We start from the raw sequence: 20,089 nt of genomic DNA on the forward strand, positions 1-20,089 counted from the left end.
TGTGTATTATATTGACAGAAACTGTCTTTGCGTTTTATGTTTATATATTCCGAGTTACACCCAAATTAGTGATGATTATAAATGGGAAAACTGAGGAAGAAGTCCACTGATATTGAAAATGAAATGCTATATTCACTTTGCATATAGATGAATCGATTGATATTTTACAAATTTGTTTACAACAGAATAAATTTCTGAATAAAGTGATATTGCCTGACAATAGAGCTTCGTCCTTTTTACCCGAAGCAAAAATGTGACTCTTCCTCCACAAGCATTTCATACTATGTGATCTGTGACCGAAACACATGTACCATTACAACATGTCAGTATCTGATAAAAGAACTGTTTTTTATATTTATAATTTGAAATTATTGTACAAATTAGGTAGCCGGTAGAAATGTTAAAACGTAGTAATCAGAAAACAACCTAACTTCAAAACAAAGCTTTAAGGTGTATTCTAGTTTCATCTAAAAAGTTGCCAGTATTATTCTTTGCTTATATCTGAGTATTATTAGTTTCTACATTTGAAACTTTGAATAGAATATATATGCCAAGGGATTGAAGATGAAGCAGATTTATTATTTTCATCTTTGTTGTGCATGCTATGCTTAGATAATATTTTCAATTTCAAAAATTTGAACTGTATCAATTTGAAGACATTTGCACTACCTCATTGATTTAGAATTATGTTATTCCAAAAACAACTTAACCAAAAATCTATTCTAAGAATTAGAACCGTTCGAAATACAACTCTGCCCCATGCCCCTTAGTTGAAGACGTAGTTAAAAGTGTTTGGGAACATATAGAAAATAGCATCAAATGCTTTCTTGTTAGCAACCTAATGAACAAAAATGATGACATTTAAATAGGACAGTTAGTTAGGGCTATATATTTTAAAAACCTTTCTATAATTTGAATTTCAAATTTAAGTTTGTGCTGTAATATTACGGAACTTCCATTCACAATTTATCTCCCTGAACATGTCAACCGAATATGAAATTATCAGTTATTCAGAAATTATCTGATCGTACATTGTAAAATAAAAGGAGAATCTAACAGCAAAAATAATAAAATCGGTAAATTCATATATAAAAATTAAACGTTGTTTGATTTATTTGGTTTATTTAAATATATATATTGATTATATATTTGAACTTTGGTTTATTTTTATTCAATATGTCATTTGAACTTGACAATATTTTGAGATATACTAATTGGTCGATACTTATATTTGACTATCATCGGTTTATATTATATATTGCATTTCATTGCTATGTACATTGGACTAATATCTGTTTTGTTGTTTATCGTATCTGTGTAGAAGATATGCGCTATTCCATTTTTACTCGAATAGTTTAATATTGCATTTCGGCGTATTCTTTTCACGTGTTTTATGTAAATATAGTATTCTAGTATCAAATCTACAAACTTATTTTCGGGGAATTTCCGTAAGTTCAGACGTTGGTGATCGGTTTAATTTGGCCTAACATAGCTGCTATATTGATAAAGAAGATTTGGTTACAAAAGTGTTTGTTTGGGGATATTCTTTAATTTTCGATTATTTCTCAAGATGATAATAATCCCACTTTCCAAAGTATTTCACCATAACATGTGCTTTTTTGAAGACAATTTTTAAAAATGTAATGTATAAATCAAGGATTTTTTTTAGCAGAAATGTATAAATTAGACTAAAATTAATGTCCTAACTGGAAAAGAAAGTGATATTCCACAAAACGAGCAAAATCTACAAACGTTAATTATGCAAATAAGGTATGGATTTTTATTTCAAAGTATACATTTTGGTTCTACCTACTTGATGGCGGAATAAAAGTAAAATTTTATATTTTCTTCAAAAATACACCAGGTTTCTGCCACTGTAACAATTTGCTAAAATGAAAAACGATTTTTTTATAAATAATTTTAAGATCCATCTCAGTTTGCCAAGAACGGAATAGTTGTAAAACCCTGTACACTTATCTCGCGTATATGGCGGAAAAGTAGTTTAAACCGAATTTGACATGCGATCACGAATAATGTTGTCTAACATTAAGATCATGCAATATTTGCCCATACAACCACATGGAACTTGTTATCTGGTAAATTTACCTGAGTTATTTTTTTTCTTTATCGTTTTGCTTTAGACTAACAATATTGCTTCTTTGTCTGACTTTGATGAAAGCCCGAGCTGAGGAAGGTAACACAATACAATTTATTCGTTTGTAATTAAAATAAGTTTTTATTACGGAATGCTCGATTGCAGACTGCAATACTGTTCAAATTTTGTTGAACTCACCAGTGAGGGCAAAATCTGATCAGCAATTAAACTCATTGTTATGGCTGTTCTGGCGACGAACAAAACTGGTAATGTGTATTATGGCAAAATCACCGCTCTTCCGTCTAACTCAAAACAAAGAATATTATATAACAACACGACTCTAAAGTCCCTTTGTAAATGTTAACTGCATCATCTAGAATCGCTCTTAGCTATTCCTACACGCGTGTTATATTCCATCAACTAAAGAAAGAGAGCAACGAAATGATTTGTTGGTAACGGATCGTTGCTTAAGTTTCTTGCATGTGCATATGGAACATTATAACAGACTTATGGGTTTATGACTACTGATTCATACCTATTTTTTAATTACAGAAGAATGTAAAGACAAGGTTAGTTACTGCAAACGAATGAAAAGTTTTTGTGACCATGCTACTTATAAACAATACATGTTGGATAACTGCATTGCCACATGCAAAAAATGCCGAAAAGGTATATATATTGTACTATAGTTGTACTACTTTTTAACGTCACGAAAACGTTAGGAGCGCGACAAATATATATAAATTATTCTATATAGCAAAGTATCATCCAGCAGAATATGCCTGTATTGTTCTGAGAAATAAAGTGATCGTCGCCTCAAATATTTGATTCAAATTATATACTCGCGAAATTTAGTAAGTCATCAAAAAGATTATAAAAATGCTTTTGATATAATCGACATGTTGTAATATTCAACTGAGAAATAGCTTGAAAGTGCTTATTAAAAGCGCTATAACCATATTTACATGTAACAGTATAGAATAGGCATGTGAAGTGCGGTACAAAACTTTTAAATATCTTCATCCGTTTGGTGCTTTGTTTTGCAATGGTATGTAATCGATATAAAATCACAGAGAAAAATTATTTGTTACTAACATATAGATATTGATCCGGATGGACTATGTTTAAAAGACAATGGAGGGTGTGAGCATACCTGCGATGTTGAAGATAAAACTATTAAAAAGTGCTCTTGTTTTTCTGGTTACACATTGAAGAAAGATGGCCTCACTTGTACAGGTACAATATGAAATGCCGTTTAGTAAAAACCAAATTAGGTGCAATGCAATAATCATATCAAATGAATTGCTTCAAATGCGTGAAGTGGATTACGTCAATGACATTGTATTATATAAAAACAAGTTAATAACTTTATTTTGTTACCACTTGCTTCTGCAATAAATATGCGAAAGATTTATATTGTTCCATTTTCAAAGATGTCGACGAATGTACAATAAAAGGCATCTGTTTACGTGGAAAGCATTGTACAAATGTTGAAGGCGGCTTCTTCTGCGACGAGGCAAAGTGTACTAACCCTGAAAAGCCTTATTTAGGTCGACCTGACTGCTGCACTAAAGAACCAGGTTATGTATCAATTTGTCATTGGACACGAAATAGACCTAAGGATCGTTTTGTGATTATGTTGTTGTTCATCTTGTTAGTCTTATTCATGTTGTGAAAAAAATTGCTTTGCTTATAAATTTTCAAAACTTTCAGTGGTTAATTCAGGTTATATTTTTCGCTAGAAGGCTATTACTTTTATTTATTTTAAAAATTTCTGTGGTCCCTATGGGATGTTTTTTGTGTGCGATTACGTAATCGAAATGAAAAAAATGTGCACCTTTTCGCGGTTACGCGTTCTGCTTGTCAAGTCGTAAAGATTTCGATACCGGTAGTCTAATGTGACAAATTTCCTATCCCTACGACTTCATTTTGGCCTCCGTTTCCATATATTTGAGCAATGCTCTCTTGTTGGACACGAAATGTACATTAGATCGTTTTGTTATTATGTTTTTGTTGTTGTACATGTTTTTTTCCTTGTTTTTTATGAAAAAAATCGATTTTCTCACTAACTACTGGACCAATTGCTTTGAAATTTACAAAGGTTAAAGATTGTAATTTTTGCTCAAATGCTATTGATTTTTATTTATTTTTCTTTCTGTAAGCTCTATGTCATTCGTTTTCACTTTGAAATCTTTTGACCGTACCGTACATAAGACTAGTTAAAGTAGTGTATAAGGTAGAGGAGACTATTGCTTCGTGTCCATATATATTTAAGCATTGCTCTCTTGTATTAAAATATTAGGTTTACTTCTAATTAGTCTAAATATTAATCCTGTTTATGAACCCAGATACTGCAGAGTGTGGAGTTACTGCGCGTGGTGTGGAAAGAATCGTTGGAGGAAATGATTCGTTCTTAGGCCAATGGCCTTGGCAGGTAAAATAAGAAGTTATGGTTTTACATGAATTCTATATTACCACATACTTTCTTAAACAAGTACTAATATGGAATAGGTGTGAGCAACCAATGATGCGCTAAGGGTTTTACATAGGTTTTTCTCAGCCACATAGATTCCAGTAAATGGGGATAGACACGGGTTTGAAAGTTAAAACTTTCATTGAAACAACTAGGAGTAAGTGAATTCCACAAAGCAGAGGAACTGAAAATAAACAAACATCATCATGAGAAGTTTTTCATTTCATAAAAACCAACATCAGGTGATCTAGTAGACTAGAGTCTGGACGTATTTAGCGTATAATAACATAATAAAGTTCGAATTTTTCTCTCTTTTATCATGTTATGTTAGAATGCTTTAATTAAGAGTACCACTTCCCGATAACCAGTGTGGGTTTTCCGCGTCTCCCTTCACCCTGAAATGCAATTTTTATGTATTATTTATTGTATTTGTATGTCGAGTGTTCATTTTGAGAATGGTGAAAAACTACTGGTTACTGATCACCAGGCCTTGCTACCAGCAAAAGATTGATTTCTCGTAAATATGGGACAGTTCCACTATCATTCAATCGTGTATTTTGTTTAAAGGTTTATATTAACATTGATACAAGTATTATATGTGGTGGAACACTAATCAATAGAAACTGGGTTGTCACTGCTGGACATTGTTTCAAGTAAGCAAATATAATACCTTAAATTTTTAAATAGCAACGGTCAGTAATGAAAACGAAACGTTAGGTGCCCAAAACAGTTTAGCAAGATGAATTCAATGTCGATTTTTTCCACCGATTTATTTCAATTATTACAAATTTATTACAGTGTCAGCTGTTTTTGCCATTCTACCTTAAGTTTGTCTCTTTTAATAAACGTTTGAACATTTCATTGTGATCTTCTTTCTGCATTTTTTATTATTTTCCAGAGGTTTTTCATCTGAAACAAAAATGGAATTATTCTTTGGAGTGCTTGAACTATCAAAATTGAAGCAAGGACATGTACAGAAGCGTAACATGAAAAAGGTAAATAATTCTTTACATGTATACAATAACACATTCAACTTACCAAGACAACGTCTGTAAATTTGAGTCAGTTTCATAGTACTTTTACAGCATATTCTGTATCCTAACTGGAATGAAGATAAATTTGAAATCAACGATATTGCTCTCATTGAGCTAGACAAGCCTGTCAGGTTTAACAGATGGGTCCGACCAGTCTGTTTACCGAACGGAGAAAAACCAAAAATAGGAACAAAGTGTTATGCAGCTGGGTGGGGTTTGCAACGTAAGTATTTCAATATTGAATGGATTCGCTTAGTAAGAAAGTATCTTTCTGTGTACATCTGATTTGCCTCGTAAATACTGCCTACTTTGGAGCGAGCAATTCTTTCATGAAAATTAGATCACTATTTCGATTATCAACCGAATTCACGATGTTCAGTGTTTGGTTTTAAAATAGCTGCGAATTATACGCCTGGACATGATTTTATAAACATGAACAGCTAATGTATCAATAAATGAAAAAAAAAAACGATTAACGCATCTGGGCCAGATGGGAAAGCACAATATTATATTTCTAACATTTTTTCAATTGATACAATTTACAATGTGACTATAAATAAAGATGAAGACGATCTTTCGCCTGCAACAAAGTTACAGCATGTCGATCTCCCCATCGTGGAACCACAAAAGTGTATAAAGGCTTACAAAGACGAAGACACGAAAGTTAATAGAACAATCATGATGTGTGCTGGATATGACGAAGGGGGTAAAGACTCATGTCGGGGTGAGGGTCGTTATTATTCTTTTTCATAACGAGACGTTGTGCAATTGCTAGCATCAATATCGAATATATATACGCATATCTTTGTCTCATTTCTCCTGTGGCATCTTGCTACTACTGGTTACTAATACCATGTTACTACTATATTGTCTTTAACTAAGAAATCATGAGTTTTGTACTCCATGATATAGTAATAGTGATTTTAAACAATTGATCCTGATAATATTTGCATCGATTACTTTTGTCACATATTATTGTATTTGGCATATGCACGTAATAAAAACTTCTTTAGATAACCATCAAAACAGTGGATTCAAATTTTCTGGGCGTCAAACTTCTGTACTTCAACGTAGTGAAACTTGTATTGATAATTAACCATGAATACTTCGAATAAAATATATATATTTCGGCTGAATTTAATAAATTTTCTTTCCGATAAATACATTTAAAGCGTAGTCACTTTGATCGTAAACTATCAACTTAAACATTTAAATGAAAAAACTGAAGCTGATCTGAAATCAAATGAGGCACACACGAACAATCTAGTAACCCTGTATATTTTAATTTATATGGCGATATAGTTTGTATCTTTCTATAGAATTTAAATATATATTTCTCAGTGTTTTCTGAACAAAATGACAGTATTATTTCCTGTTTTTAATATCTATAGGTGATTCCGGCGGACCATTTGTTTGTCAACGTTGCAATAGTTGTGGGTGGTATCTTGCCGGTGTAGTGTCATTTGGCAGTGGATGTGCTCAAAAAGGATTTTATGGAGTTTATGCAGATGTTCATTACTTTGAAAAGTGGATTTCAGAAATGACGAAAATTCCTGTGAACAACGCAAAATCCTGTACAGGACCATGTAAAAATTATTAATATTACTTGAACTTATGTAGTTGGAAATAAGTAGTTACGTTTAATGTCACCAGGACCATCAGATTTTATTTATCATGAATACGTGCAAATGTATCTTAATTGTAGTATCACTTGGGTGAATGATAGCATCTGATGTGAATCAAATATTTAACAGACATGGAAATGTGGTCCAAGTGGAGCACATGTACCGTAACTTGTGGAATTGGAGGAAAACATACAAGAACAAGGCAATGCCTGCATAAAGGAAAAGTTAGTGATCAATGTAATGGTCCTCTGAAACAAACAGATGATTGCCCAAGAATAAGATGTCCAAGTGAGATTAGATAATTTTGAAAAATATGGAAAAGCGGAGTATATATCATCAACTTATAAATATTTAAAAATAATTATACCATACCCAACGCGAGATTTGATTTTTTATACTTGTCTATACTATACTCCTTATGATATACCAAAGTTCATCCAACATAAAAAGTATGATGATAGAAATCTTATATAATGAGAACACACAATGTTTAGCAATGTGGTGGCTCATTAATACCATCTGTGCCAACAAACCAAAATAAAATACATTAATTTGTAAAGGATTCGGAAGATTCAGTGATTGGTCGAAATGTACGAAGACTTGTGGCGGTGGATTAAGAACTAGAATTAGAGAGTGTCTACATGGTAAAATTGGACAAGATGGCTGTCCAGCGGACGATGCTGTTGAAAATGAAGTACGTTTGTTACTTATTGTGCAAAGGATTTGTCGTTATGCACCATATTCACAAAATAATTCATCGACTTTATAATATGCTTTCATATTCGTTTATCTTTGTTTATTAGGACTGCAATAAACAAACATGTCCGGTATGGGAAGATTGGTCAGAATGGAAAACATGTACAAAAACGTGTGGTACTGGTGTGGAAGCTCGAACAAGAAAATGCATTGGGGGGAAACCTTCAGATGAAGGTTGTGACGGAAAGGCTACTGAAGAGAAGAAATGCAACGAAGAACTTTGTCCTGGTATTCCATTTTGTAGAACAAACATGGACTACTTTGTTTGTGGTCAAAATTGGAATAATTAGTAGAAAATATTTGACTGGGTTGATATAATGTTTATTTATCTCAGATAAGCACAAGTCTAATTTTGAGGTGCCATTACATAAAATATTTATCTGTATCATGCACGACCCAATGCATGGATTGATATTCCGATGAGTTGTTGAACAACAAAATGGGTAAAGGATTTATTTTGGATACTCCGTGTACCAGGTTAGGATTAGGGCACAATTTGATTCTGATTTTACTCATTTTAGTTCTATTACGAGCTCGGGGACTGTCTGTGTTACCCGAGTAAATATACCCTCTTCCCATAGTTTTAGTCCTTCTACACAACTTAATGTAAAGTAGGCGAACAAAATTAGTAAGCTCCATATTAATACATATACTTCTGGAGCGCCTTTTTTTGTATTACGTATGCGTATTGTATGTGTTGATCTTCTGGCAAAAAGTAAAATAGGTGAAATTAAATAATTCTTGAATATTTATTTATGTATTTACACATACAATTTTGGAGCTCTCTATATGAAACAAAAAATATACAATATATTATCAGGTTTTAGCGAATGAATGACTAAAGAGTAATCTATATTTAGGATGGAGTGATTGGGGTCCATTTGGCCGTTGCTCAAAGACATGTGGTGGAGGAACTCAAGTATCAGAAAGGCAGTGTATCGGGAAAAAATGTCCAGGCGAAGACAACAAAAGTCAAGTAAATATCGAAGTTGCTAGTAAAATTATAACCAATTATAAAATGAGATTACAATTTTTTTTCAGGATTGTAACAAACAATTATGCCCAGTATTTGGCAAATGGAGTAACTGGGAATCTTGTGACGTTACCTGTGGCGGAGGATTAAGTCAAAGAAGAAGGTCATGTGAAAACGGAAAAATTGGCGAAATTGGATGCGAAAAAGATAAAGAATCAGAACAACGGGTATGGGACATTTTTGATGCAAAATGATGACGCGATTTGATTGGAATTATTCGAATAGATTCAAAGAGGTTATTAGGGCACAAGTACTTGCTCTCTTCGAGTGTAAGTATAGAGTTATAGAATTTTGGAAATTTGGAATATTTCAGGTTATGCAATACCTAACGGTTTAAATAACACTCTGGAGATTTGAACAGAAAATAATATATTTTATTATCATGCGATGTGCAATATGACCTTAGTCACAATTTGAATGAATTATAGGTTACGCATTGATTGTTTGTAAAAATCAATTTTGCATTCATTCAAAATCTAAATAACTGTTGTTCTTATCAATTTATTTAAACAATGTATATAAAAATTTCCTATTTTTCATCTTTTTGCATCATGAATACAACAACATTAAAACACAAATTTTGCAGAAATGTAATACTCAACTTTGTCCTGAATTCACATCCTGGTCAGATTTTACAAAATGCTCAGTGACGTGTGGCGGTGGAACACAAAAAGCAACCCGTACATGCAAGAATGGCAGGGTTGGACAGGAAGGTTGCATTGGCGATACCACCAAAACTAGAAAATGTGGTGAAGATGAATGTATAGGTAATCACACAAACTTATTTATACCGGCCTACTGGTGATCGATGCAGGATAATACTTGCATATGACCATATTTCGTTGTGATGATTGGAAAACGTTTTAAAGTTTTTTCCTGGATTTTTTTTGTACATATTGATGTTATATAACAGGGATGTCAAACCACTGACCCGCGCGTCACAATGTGATCACCAAGTTTTTGTAGTTTATTCTTTCCGGAATACAGTGACGCTGAAAAAAACAAACTTTTATTGACTTAAATTAACAACCACAAAAATCGGAAATCACAATGGAGCTAAATGATAATGGCTTAAATGCTTTTGAAAGGCAATAAAAATATATAATTTTCCCAGGGTGGAATTCCTATCCAATTTTTTTTGAACCCGACCGCCAAAACCACGTCCCTTAATCTTTTGTGTTCTACTCTTGTAAATCTATCATTGAAATTGTTTTGCCAAAATTTATGATTGATTTATCTAATTGGACATAACGACATAGCAATCAAATTGCAGGCAACTTTGGAACTTGGACTGTTTGGACAAAATGTTCTGAAACTTGTGGCAATGGTATCAGGACGAGAAGTCGATCTTGTGAAGGTGGAACAAAATGCATAGGCAAAAGTCAGGAGTCAGAAGATTGCAAAGTGAAAGAATGCCCTGGTAAATACGCACGATTGTATTTATCCACAAGTTTTGTTTTGTGATATTTGAGTTCAATGTATTTTAAGCGTTTTAGCATGGTTAATAGTGTTGTAACTTAAACCTTGCTGGCGACTCGCCAAAAACTATAAAAATATGTTCCGACCGTTCTACAAAATTATTATACCGTTGGCAGCGCTGAAAGTTTTATACGTAGTGTATACTCAGCATTCAACAGCCGTTGAATTTTAAGTCTTACGTCGTTACCGTTATAGAAGTCATTTGGTTATACGTATACTTACGGACATATCTGACATAGAATGTTGTGTTTATGATTGTTTTTAGTATTCGGCAAATGGAGCAAATGGACCGTTTGTTCAAATACATGTGGAGGTGGACAGCAATCTCGATCTCGCGATTGTTTACATACAAACAACCCAGACGATTGTGTTGGAGAAGCCAGTCAATCACAGAACTGTAACGAACAAAGGTGTCCAGGCGTGTGGATGCCATGGACAGAATGGAGTGAATGTGACGTTACATGTGGAGAGGGAACTGAAACTAAAACTCGAAATTGTGAGGTATAACAAGAGTCTGATTTGAGTATATATTACTTATAAAAACACCGGTCATAAAATATTTTTTTGCATGACAATATCTTTTAAAATTTCCTAGTTACAGTTGGCTTCACATAAAATATCAAATTAAACAATTTAGGACTACGGCTCAGATGGTTTGGTTTTTGTGTTTGGTTTACACTGAGTGGCAAAAATCTGTTTGTTTAGGGTGGTGAAATCGGCAAGCCAAACTGCGACAGCGGGGAAGCCGAAGAAACAAGGCGATGTGTTTTAGACCCATGTCCTTCTAAATGGGGAAATTGGGGAACATGGACCTTTTGTTCAAAATGTGAGTTAATGACTGGTTTAAATCAAAAGTCCGATTTGAGTCTATTAATTTGGGTTTCGGGTTTTCCGAATCTCAATCCGTGTTGTCGCAGATTTCATTTTCCACCGGAAAGATAGCTTCAATTTCTTAATGTGTATTAAAAAATAACAAAAATACATCATTACTTGGAATTTCATTTCATTATTTTTATGTAAAATTGGCTTTTCCAATATCATATTGGCTTGGACCCGCAACGCGCTTTCTAATGATCATCTGTTATTGTTCATGCTATCGATTGGGATTCTACGGGACTAACTACCCCATCCCTCGTCTATGCTTTTGTGCCGGTACGCATATATTGCATAAGGATGCTGAAGCGAAAGTGAAGATAAATATTCGAAGCGATTCAAAACTCATGCTGCACTCTTACACAAATATATGTCTGTAACGTTTCGTCTGACCAAGGTAAGAATAGTCTGACCGAAACGTTACAGAAATATATTTCTTTCGCTAATTAGGAATTAAAAAATAAATACAAATCAACGCCGCTGGCTCAAATAGTATTAGATAATTTCCACTTAATAAATCATGTTACTACATGGTGCCAAACGCTGCTTTGACCACTTTGAATTACTATCCGTTCAGAAATTTCGAACGCCCGGTGCGAATTTGTCAGTCAACAAATAGTATGACTTTATATTGTACTGAAAACCCGTATTTTCATGGACTAAAACGTTTGTCAATATTTAAAAAATATGAAAAGGGAGTACAAATAGGAGAATTAGAGTCTAGCTCCAATTGGAAACTGCAACTGACAAAGATATTATTTCGAATAAAAATTAGGTATAAATTTGAACAAATCAGAATGATCTTGTCGCTGAAGGCAGATCAATTGATAAGGCGCGATTGCTTAGTGTTCAAGACAATAGCAATCTCCTTTACTTTCAACCTAGATTTACATGAACACAAATTAATTACTTACTAATCTTGATGTATCATAGCGTGTGATCGAGGCATGAAAACAAGAAGAAGACCATGTGATGGTGGAAAACCAGGTGATGGAGATTGCGTTCCTGCATCAGCACAAAAAGAAGAAGAAGCATGCAATGAAGTCACCTGTAGAGGTAACGATTTCAAAATCAACCCACTACATTTAACCAAATGCTTTAAATCTTCTCACTCCAAAGGGAGTTTAAATTCAAGAGCAACATTTTCAGTCCAGGCGAGTCAGGTCTGTCGCTTCAAATTTTCCGATGTATATTTAACAAAATGTCTAAAAGGCATTAAATTAAAGTATATATTGCACAAATTGGTTCCGATATGCATGCCGAATGGAAATTTAAAAAAAGGTAGTTTTATTCGAAATCGTATATAAATATCGTTATATCAACAGACTTTATTAAGTTTCTACGCGATTTTGACATTTTTATGTACGATGATGTTTTTCATGTTATCTCCAATACTAAACACCATTCAGTCGCTAAAATAATCCATCTCCTATTCAAACACGTATTTTTCAGATTGCTTTGACGTAGCAGGTTTTACGTGGTGTGCTACATACTTTACTATAAAAGAAAACTGCAAAGAATATCCAGCGCAAGCACGTCAATACTGTGCACTGACTTGCAGTTTGTGTCCAGGTTTGAATGAATTTTGCGTATATAAATGTCTTATTCCTATCAAAATTTCATAAATTGGACTCTCGAGGACTACACATATATAATGGTCACAGCTATGATTGCTGAGTTCATCTGTACTTCGTATTTAGGCATAAGTTTTCACTTCAGTAGACTACTCTATTGTAAAATAAGTTATTATGTTTGTTTGTTAACTTTTAGCGGTGCCAAGCGGAATAATATATATTTAAATTTTATCTCATCTTCGGAAACGCCTTTCTGAAAGCAATAGCACGCCCGAACGTAAAACTTCGGCCTGAATTATGTTGAACTTCGACTTTTTACCCGAACCAGTGTCCAAATAATTTGAGCAAAATTAGCACAATTCAAAGCAAATTGTATTGGAATATTACAAAAAAGTGTGATCGTAGAACACATTGTTACATGTGGCAAAGATAAACTCGAACATCAGTAGAAAATATTCGAATTTTCATAATTAGTAAATTTGCTGTGAACTGAAGACTGTCGCAACCATTTACGAGACTCGCTTTCTAAAGATGTAGAAAATGATGCATGTAGATAATTTTCCACAATCCAAGAACAACTAAATAAATTTGATTCAATATGTAGGATTGCACGAGCATTGGCAATCTTGGGGACCCTGTTCTAGCAGCTGCGGAACAGGATTTCGAACTAGAACAAGAGAGTGCAAAAATAAAGAGTTGGGTTGTGAAGGCGAATCAAGCGAAGAAGACGTTTGCAAAGGTCCATGTCAAGGTAAATCTCTTTTATTGAAAATATAGCAAATGTGAAACATACGGTAAACACTCAAAAAATAATACCAATATCATAAGCAGTTATCCACAACTAAAAGTTATTGTTAAAACCCTATTAACCGATGATGATAAAAAAACGTATATGAATGTATATGTAATAGTTATATTTTCACGCAGGATTTAACCCATGGGGAAAATGGACAACATGTACGGAATCGTGTAACGGTGGAACAAGAACTAGGCAGCGAACTTGCTCTTTTAAAAAATGTGACCCAGATGAAAATGGAAATACATCTAAGACAGACAAAGAAAATTGTAACTTAGAACCATGCCCGGGAAAATGGGGAGACTGGGGTGCATGGGAATCCTGTAGTACGACATGCGGCGACAATGGAGAACAGATAGCAAGAAGAACATGTGAAGGCGGTAGGGCAGGAGGGCCGGGTTGCCTGGGCCTTGCTACGAAAACGAGACCATGCAGAAATAACAATAAATGTCCTGGGAAATGGAGTGTTTGGACTAAGTGGTCCCAATGCTCGGTTACTTGCGGTGGAAAAGGAACACGCACGAGAACACGCACATGTGAAGGGGGAGTTGAGGGACAGTCTGACTGCCCTGGATCTGCAACACAGACAGAAGACTGCGACGAAGGAAAATGTACTGCAAAATGGGGAGACTGGGAAGATTGGGGTGATTGTGATAAAGACTGTTCTCGTACCCGAACAAGGTATAAGATATTACAATGATCTTTCTGAATAAAAAATATTTTGCAGCTGCAAATATTAAGTCATTTCAATTTTAAAATATAGGTTTCGGTTTGCATTAATTTACCTTGATACGCCTATCATACCAACTCTCCACATAGAATTGTCCATAGTCGAGTATACGTTTTCCATATCTTGGCACCAACAATAATGAACTTATACCTTTTTCTAATCTATATTCAAAAACACAATACGATAATCTTGAATTTTAATCCTATCTGGATAATGCATACCGAGTTCCAAATTGTGATTTGCGTTTTTTTCTTATATGTTTTAGTGAGGCTTGCGATTTCCTTTCTCTCACCAACGGTGTAATACGCATTATAAGTCAGATATTTATTTAAAACAGTAATGTATTACGTAATGTACGAGTTCTGTGCTTGTTGTTCGATTCGCTCATCTTGCAAAAGAATGTTAGTGGTTTTATATAGCGACACAAAAACCCTTTTGCCTCACTGTTTTTTTCTTATTATTATTTGTATTTTGAAATATTCACTTTACGCCAGAAAATGTATAGGCGGAACAAAAGGAGATCGTGGATGCGAGGGTGAAGGCGAGCAAACTCAAGAATGTGACAGTTCTCAATGTAAGATTTATATATTGCTAACATTGTACTTTGTAACATCGTTGGTTAACATTGTACTATTGGTTTTTGTGCAACTGGCGACCTACCACGGGCCAAAACCCGGCCCTATAAGCCCTTCAGTATGGTCTTTATTAACAGTCAGAATTTCCCCAACAAGCATTAAATCCTAATCCGACAGTTCATTTTTAAAAAGGTGCTCACGTGGGAAAAAAATACATCATTCTCTTCTCTTGTCCTTCCCGCGGCGCTCTGCTTGTCGCTAATGTATTTCGTTTTTTAAATGATTGTGTACATGAAACATCTAAATATCAATTTTTTTTTATGTGGCCCAGCTAGGTGGCTGAAGTTAGTTGTATATATTGTCTACCGACAAAAATGTTGCACACGCCTGATAGAGACCATTACATTATCCACTACTGTATACAATCGTCGATATATAGTATACAGTCTGTATACAATTGTCGGGACATAAAATTTGTAAAATTCAACGTATATATTTAAAGGTCCCACTGATGGCTGCGATCCGAATAAAATCGATTTACATATATGGTGCAATTCGCTAACAACGGCAAATTGTTATGACCCGCAGTACGAACAGGCATGCCCGTGGACATGCTGCAAGGGTGAGTACTTTTCAATAATAATTTCTAAAAATTTGCGAAAAGCGATGGACATTTTAGGTTTTGAATGCATCTAAAATTCTTAATGATAGTATAAGCGTCGTAAGCTAATCATGGATTTAGGATAAAAATCTAGTTATTGATAATAATAAATAACAAAAACTAAATGCAATTTTTGTACGGAAGACAACGCTTGAATTCATTTGATGTTTTTTTGTAGCGAGTTCTAAATTTTTATTCAATTCGTTCGTTCACTAGTTCTCGGACAAGTACCTTGCGAAGATGATCCAGCGCAAAAAGATAGCTACTGTGTTCCATATCAAGCTTACTGCAATGATCCGACCTATATTGCCACTTTCAAGCAATACTGTAGAAAAACCTGCAATTTCTGTGAATAATAGAACTTTTCATTGTAATCGAATCGGCATTGCACGATGTAAACCAAGTTGTGTTTTTCGTGAAATCAATATGTTCCCTTCAACATTTCATCATAAACGTGGATGACTGTTATGTAAAATATGTTACTGCTTTTAATAAATGTAATATTACTATGCGATTATTAAACAAAATGTCTGTATCACAATACAACCTTGAGTTCTTTGAATCCCATGCTGAAAGGTTCATCTGAATCTCTACACATAAAACAAAAGTGAAGTAACCGGATATTTTACACATTTTGCTTACGTCAGAATTTGTGAATACCGTCAGTCTTTTTATTGACTATTTGCTCAAAGTAAGATTTAGCCGGAGCTGCAAGCCTACAATTACGAATGCGATCGGATAACGATTTGAGTCGCCAGTATGTAACATAGAACAATGCTCAAATATACGAACACCAACAAACAAACGAAATATTTTTACCCACAATTCCCCCAAAATCTTATTCTGAACAAAGCTTGAACTGTTACCGTATTTTACCATGCCAGTCTAAAAGTGCGTCCAGTCTAAACGGAAATCGAAAATTCCAATGATTCGAGGATATACTGTAGCATCACGGTTGTGACAATTTGTAATTTTGATGAGACCATCAAACACCTTATAAATTGATTTCGGTAATGCCTCCACATTGACAGAAGAATGAAATCATTGTCAAACCCATCCTCAAAATGGAACTCGACATTGGTAAAGTGACCCGATATTCAAACTTAATGCAATAACGTTTTTGCTGCATTTTAAGATGTAGAGGGGCGAAAGACCAATGTTCAAACGGCACAGAAGCCTAGTACCCAGCCTGGAATTGCAATGACATGATGAGTCTGCTGATTCAACAAATGTCCACCGCACTAATCATCAGTAGTGGCCGTTTATTTTTCCTCCAGAAAGTCGGCGAACTTTATGCACCTGCGGGTCAAATATACACAGTGACAGTAGCGTGTGGGCCGCATTAATTTCCGCCTGAGAAAAATCGCCACATTAAACCTCAAATTATGGCGCTCTCGCACCTTCAATTGTTATATTAAAAGCCTGCCACAATTAAACGTGTATGTGGCATTTTTCAATACCCACCTTCGATTGTTATATTAAAAGCCTGCCACAATTAAACGTATATGTGTCCTTTTTCAATACCCACCTTCGATTGTTATATTAAAAGCCTGCCACAATTAGTCGTGTATGTGGCATTTTTCAATACCTTATCAAACAATAGATTGTTTCCATTTACTTATTATCAATGTGGAGGATATGGTTGTTTCTATGTCACGGCCAAAGCGTTGAAATCAAATAGCAACTTCGCTGCCCGCCGGTACGTCGTCGAAATGGCGATCTGACAAGCGATTACGAAATTTATTCTTAATGTAATGCATTTTAGATATTTAGACATTTTAGATGCGATGCTGACTTGGCATATGAAGCAAACTGGTCTTAAAATGCGCAATAAAAAAATTTCCCTCCATGCACTTTGGAATGTTCAACTCTCGTCGCAAACGTCACTCCGTTTTTCGGACATTTTTAAAAAATTAAAATGAAATGAACTTATAATTAGACGTTTATCAAATAAACGACATACAACTGACAATACTTACTACAAAACAACAGCAGCACTTGTTACCACAAAAATTAGTGTGGAGACAATAATAAATTTGAAATAAATATATGTTTTTGGCATTCAAAGTTGGGTCGTTCGAGGGATGCAAAAAATAGTTCGCGGGCCGCAATTTTCCCTATAGTTTACCATTGCAAAGTTCATGGTGATTTTTGGAGTGGTTTTGCGAGTTGACTCTTATTAACTGGTTTATATGCTTCAAACTACCATCTTGATTAAAAACATTTGACAGTCTTTCAAAAGTACCGATAGAAAATTTTTGCCTAGTTTATCACAGCTATTTCTAGACTAATTTTTGCTGCAATTATCTAAAACTTCCTAGGAAAACAAAATATTTATTGAGTTATTTGGTTCATACTTTGCGAAACACAACAGAAAACTAATATATAGCATGCAAAAATCCGAAAACGAATCGTCTTGCTGATTAGCCAATGTTACGAAAGTATACAAGGAAGTCGATGCTCGGGGGAACATCCATCAACTACTGAAATATATTTATTGCTGTCTATCTACCAGCTCAAACACCCTATGAATTCAAATTCTATAAATATCAAATAGGATCCATTTCATTACGTTTTTTTCTTTGAGAATCATACAAACAAGAAAGAGACTGTCGGGCGAAGTTTTTGCTCTCAAGTTGCGGAAAGGTTGTTGCAAAGACTTGTTAAATACTGCGGAATGTAGTTTTTCGCAGTCATTTTAACTTGAACTTTTAATCACGTGTTGTGAAATTTCACACGTTAGAGAAAATATATCCTTGAGGTATTTGAGCCTAACGACGGCGCAGGTGTAATCCGTACAAGCAGAAATGCAATCAATTTGAATATCATATGACTAAATTGCACCTTTTCCTTCGGGCAATGACAACTTTACAAATTCAGTCCCATTGCTCACACAAATTGATATAATCGTGATTCACAGCAATATCCTGCATCCGATCAGTGAATAAAGGAAAATATATGCTGATAAACATGAATTGGAAAATTTTCATTTTTGGTCCGGAATATATTTATGGCGAATCAAAGATCAATTTGGATCGGGTTATCTGATTATAATAATAATGTGATAATTTAGTTCTATGCCATAGGTAATTTATTGCCAAATGGAAAACTGTCAAATTAACTATGAATGGGTCAGAGATCAGTCTTAGTTTGCCACGCATCCTGACGGAATGTTATTGGACACGTTAGTGGCGTTATTAAAAAGTCGCTTTTCTCTTCGATTACTGGACCAATTGCTTTGAAATTTTCTAGAGGGCTATTACTTTTATTTGTTTCTAAATTTCCTATAAGATCTGCTATTCCATTCAAAATTTCCCTGTTTTAACTTTTGCGCATGGGAACACTGTTTTAGCCCTTATTTCAATCGGTTCCGCCAAGCATGACGGCTGCTTCTAAAGATCCTTTTACTCAAAACTCGGAAGTGTTTTGAGGGTACCGGTAACGTTAAAGGTAAAGACTGCTCCACTCTGGTCTATGTGCCCATATATTTGAGCATTGCTCTCTTGTTCAAGTTAGTGATGAAACTGGCGTGGTTATTGAATACCGACTCTATTAGTAATCTAAATCCAAATATCTACATTTCTGCTCAGTATCGAGGATGTTGATAAGTTCTGTTATACTTAGGGTTACAATATTTTTTTGACCTTAAAGCGGGACGCCTCCTGTAAATTTGCAGTTTCCGATTTTACTACATAGGCCTCCATCTAAGCCATCCCGGCCCACTTCATTGGCCATATTGTCACCGAGAGTTCGTGCGCATATTCTCTGTCTAAATATCGAGTTCAGTTCGAAAAATAGAAAGGAATAGACGTTAACGATACAATTGATCCGAATTTAATTTTTTTTTATGAACAGCAAAAGTAATAAAGAATAATGAAATAGATTTGCTATTCGATTGAGGCAACCCTCTCAGTGGGTTAGGCCCTCGATAGCGAAGGAATCGAAGAAAACGCCTTCATTTCATGTTAAGACAATGCGTTTGCAACAATATTCCAATACCAAATGGATCCAAAACATTGATCCTAAGCAATCATGGCCTTGAATATGGATGGAACTCTATTTTGACACACGTTGCCGTTTGCATTTTCCCACCTCCTGGTGGTAGCTGAGTTGGGTTTCGAGACTGTTATATTGAAATATCACGACCGTACGTTAAAGCTGCAATTAATTGTACAGTGTCATTTTGATTAAATGTTGTTTTTTTTTATTTTGCATTTGCGGTTGATCGTTTTTCCAATTATGTAGAGAACGTTTTATTCTTTCTAACATTTTATCACAACATTTGTTTAAGTTTTTGACGGCTGCATCATTACATACACATGCTTCATTATGCATTTGACGTTCCGTTTGTTGGACCTCTGGATCAGGTTTTAGTCCTGAGATAA

The 20,089-nt window shown here is 34.5% G+C and overlaps 1 protein-coding gene across 1 annotated transcript; it reads left to right on the forward strand.

The window, feature by feature from the left end:
* Positions 1–170: 170 nt before the first annotated feature.
* On the forward strand, positions 171–20,034 carry LOC120343083 (uncharacterized). The gene is made up of 27 exons (XM_039412166.2): positions 171–1,770; positions 2,142–2,194; positions 2,648–2,764; positions 3,197–3,331; positions 3,529–3,675; positions 4,444–4,529; positions 5,136–5,221; positions 5,467–5,563; positions 5,654–5,825; positions 6,165–6,326; positions 6,994–7,188; positions 7,357–7,515; positions 7,788–7,921; positions 8,031–8,211; positions 8,844–8,959; positions 9,025–9,183; positions 9,603–9,783; positions 10,290–10,436; positions 10,761–10,996; positions 11,201–11,321; positions 12,302–12,424; positions 12,821–12,940; positions 13,547–13,693; positions 13,870–14,419; positions 14,963–15,042; positions 15,546–15,665; positions 15,921–20,034. Exons 1-27 carry the CDS (start codon positions 1,760–1,762, stop codon positions 16,058–16,060), a joined length of 3,975 nt encoding a protein of 1,324 aa, XP_039268100.2. The 5' UTR covers positions 171–1,759; the 3' UTR covers positions 16,061–20,034.
* The last annotated feature ends 55 nt before the right edge of the window (positions 20,035–20,089 follow it).

The sequence above is a fragment of the Styela clava genome, chromosome 3, assembly GCF_964204865.1.
Source record: "Styela clava chromosome 3, kaStyClav1.hap1.2, whole genome shotgun sequence".
NCBI classification, from domain to species: domain Eukaryota; kingdom Metazoa; phylum Chordata; class Ascidiacea; order Stolidobranchia; family Styelidae; genus Styela; species Styela clava.

Bases quoted from the DNA above. Each gene is read 5' to 3' on its own strand.
- LOC120343083 (XM_039412166.2), top strand. The intron at 11,322-12,301 runs GTGAGTTAATGA...GATGTATCATAG, and splicing joins ATGGACCTTTTGTTCAAAAT to CGTGTGATCGAGGCATGAAA. The intron at 12,425-12,820 runs GTAACGATTTCA...CGTATTTTTCAG, and splicing joins CAATGAAGTCACCTGTAGAG to ATTGCTTTGACGTAGCAGGT.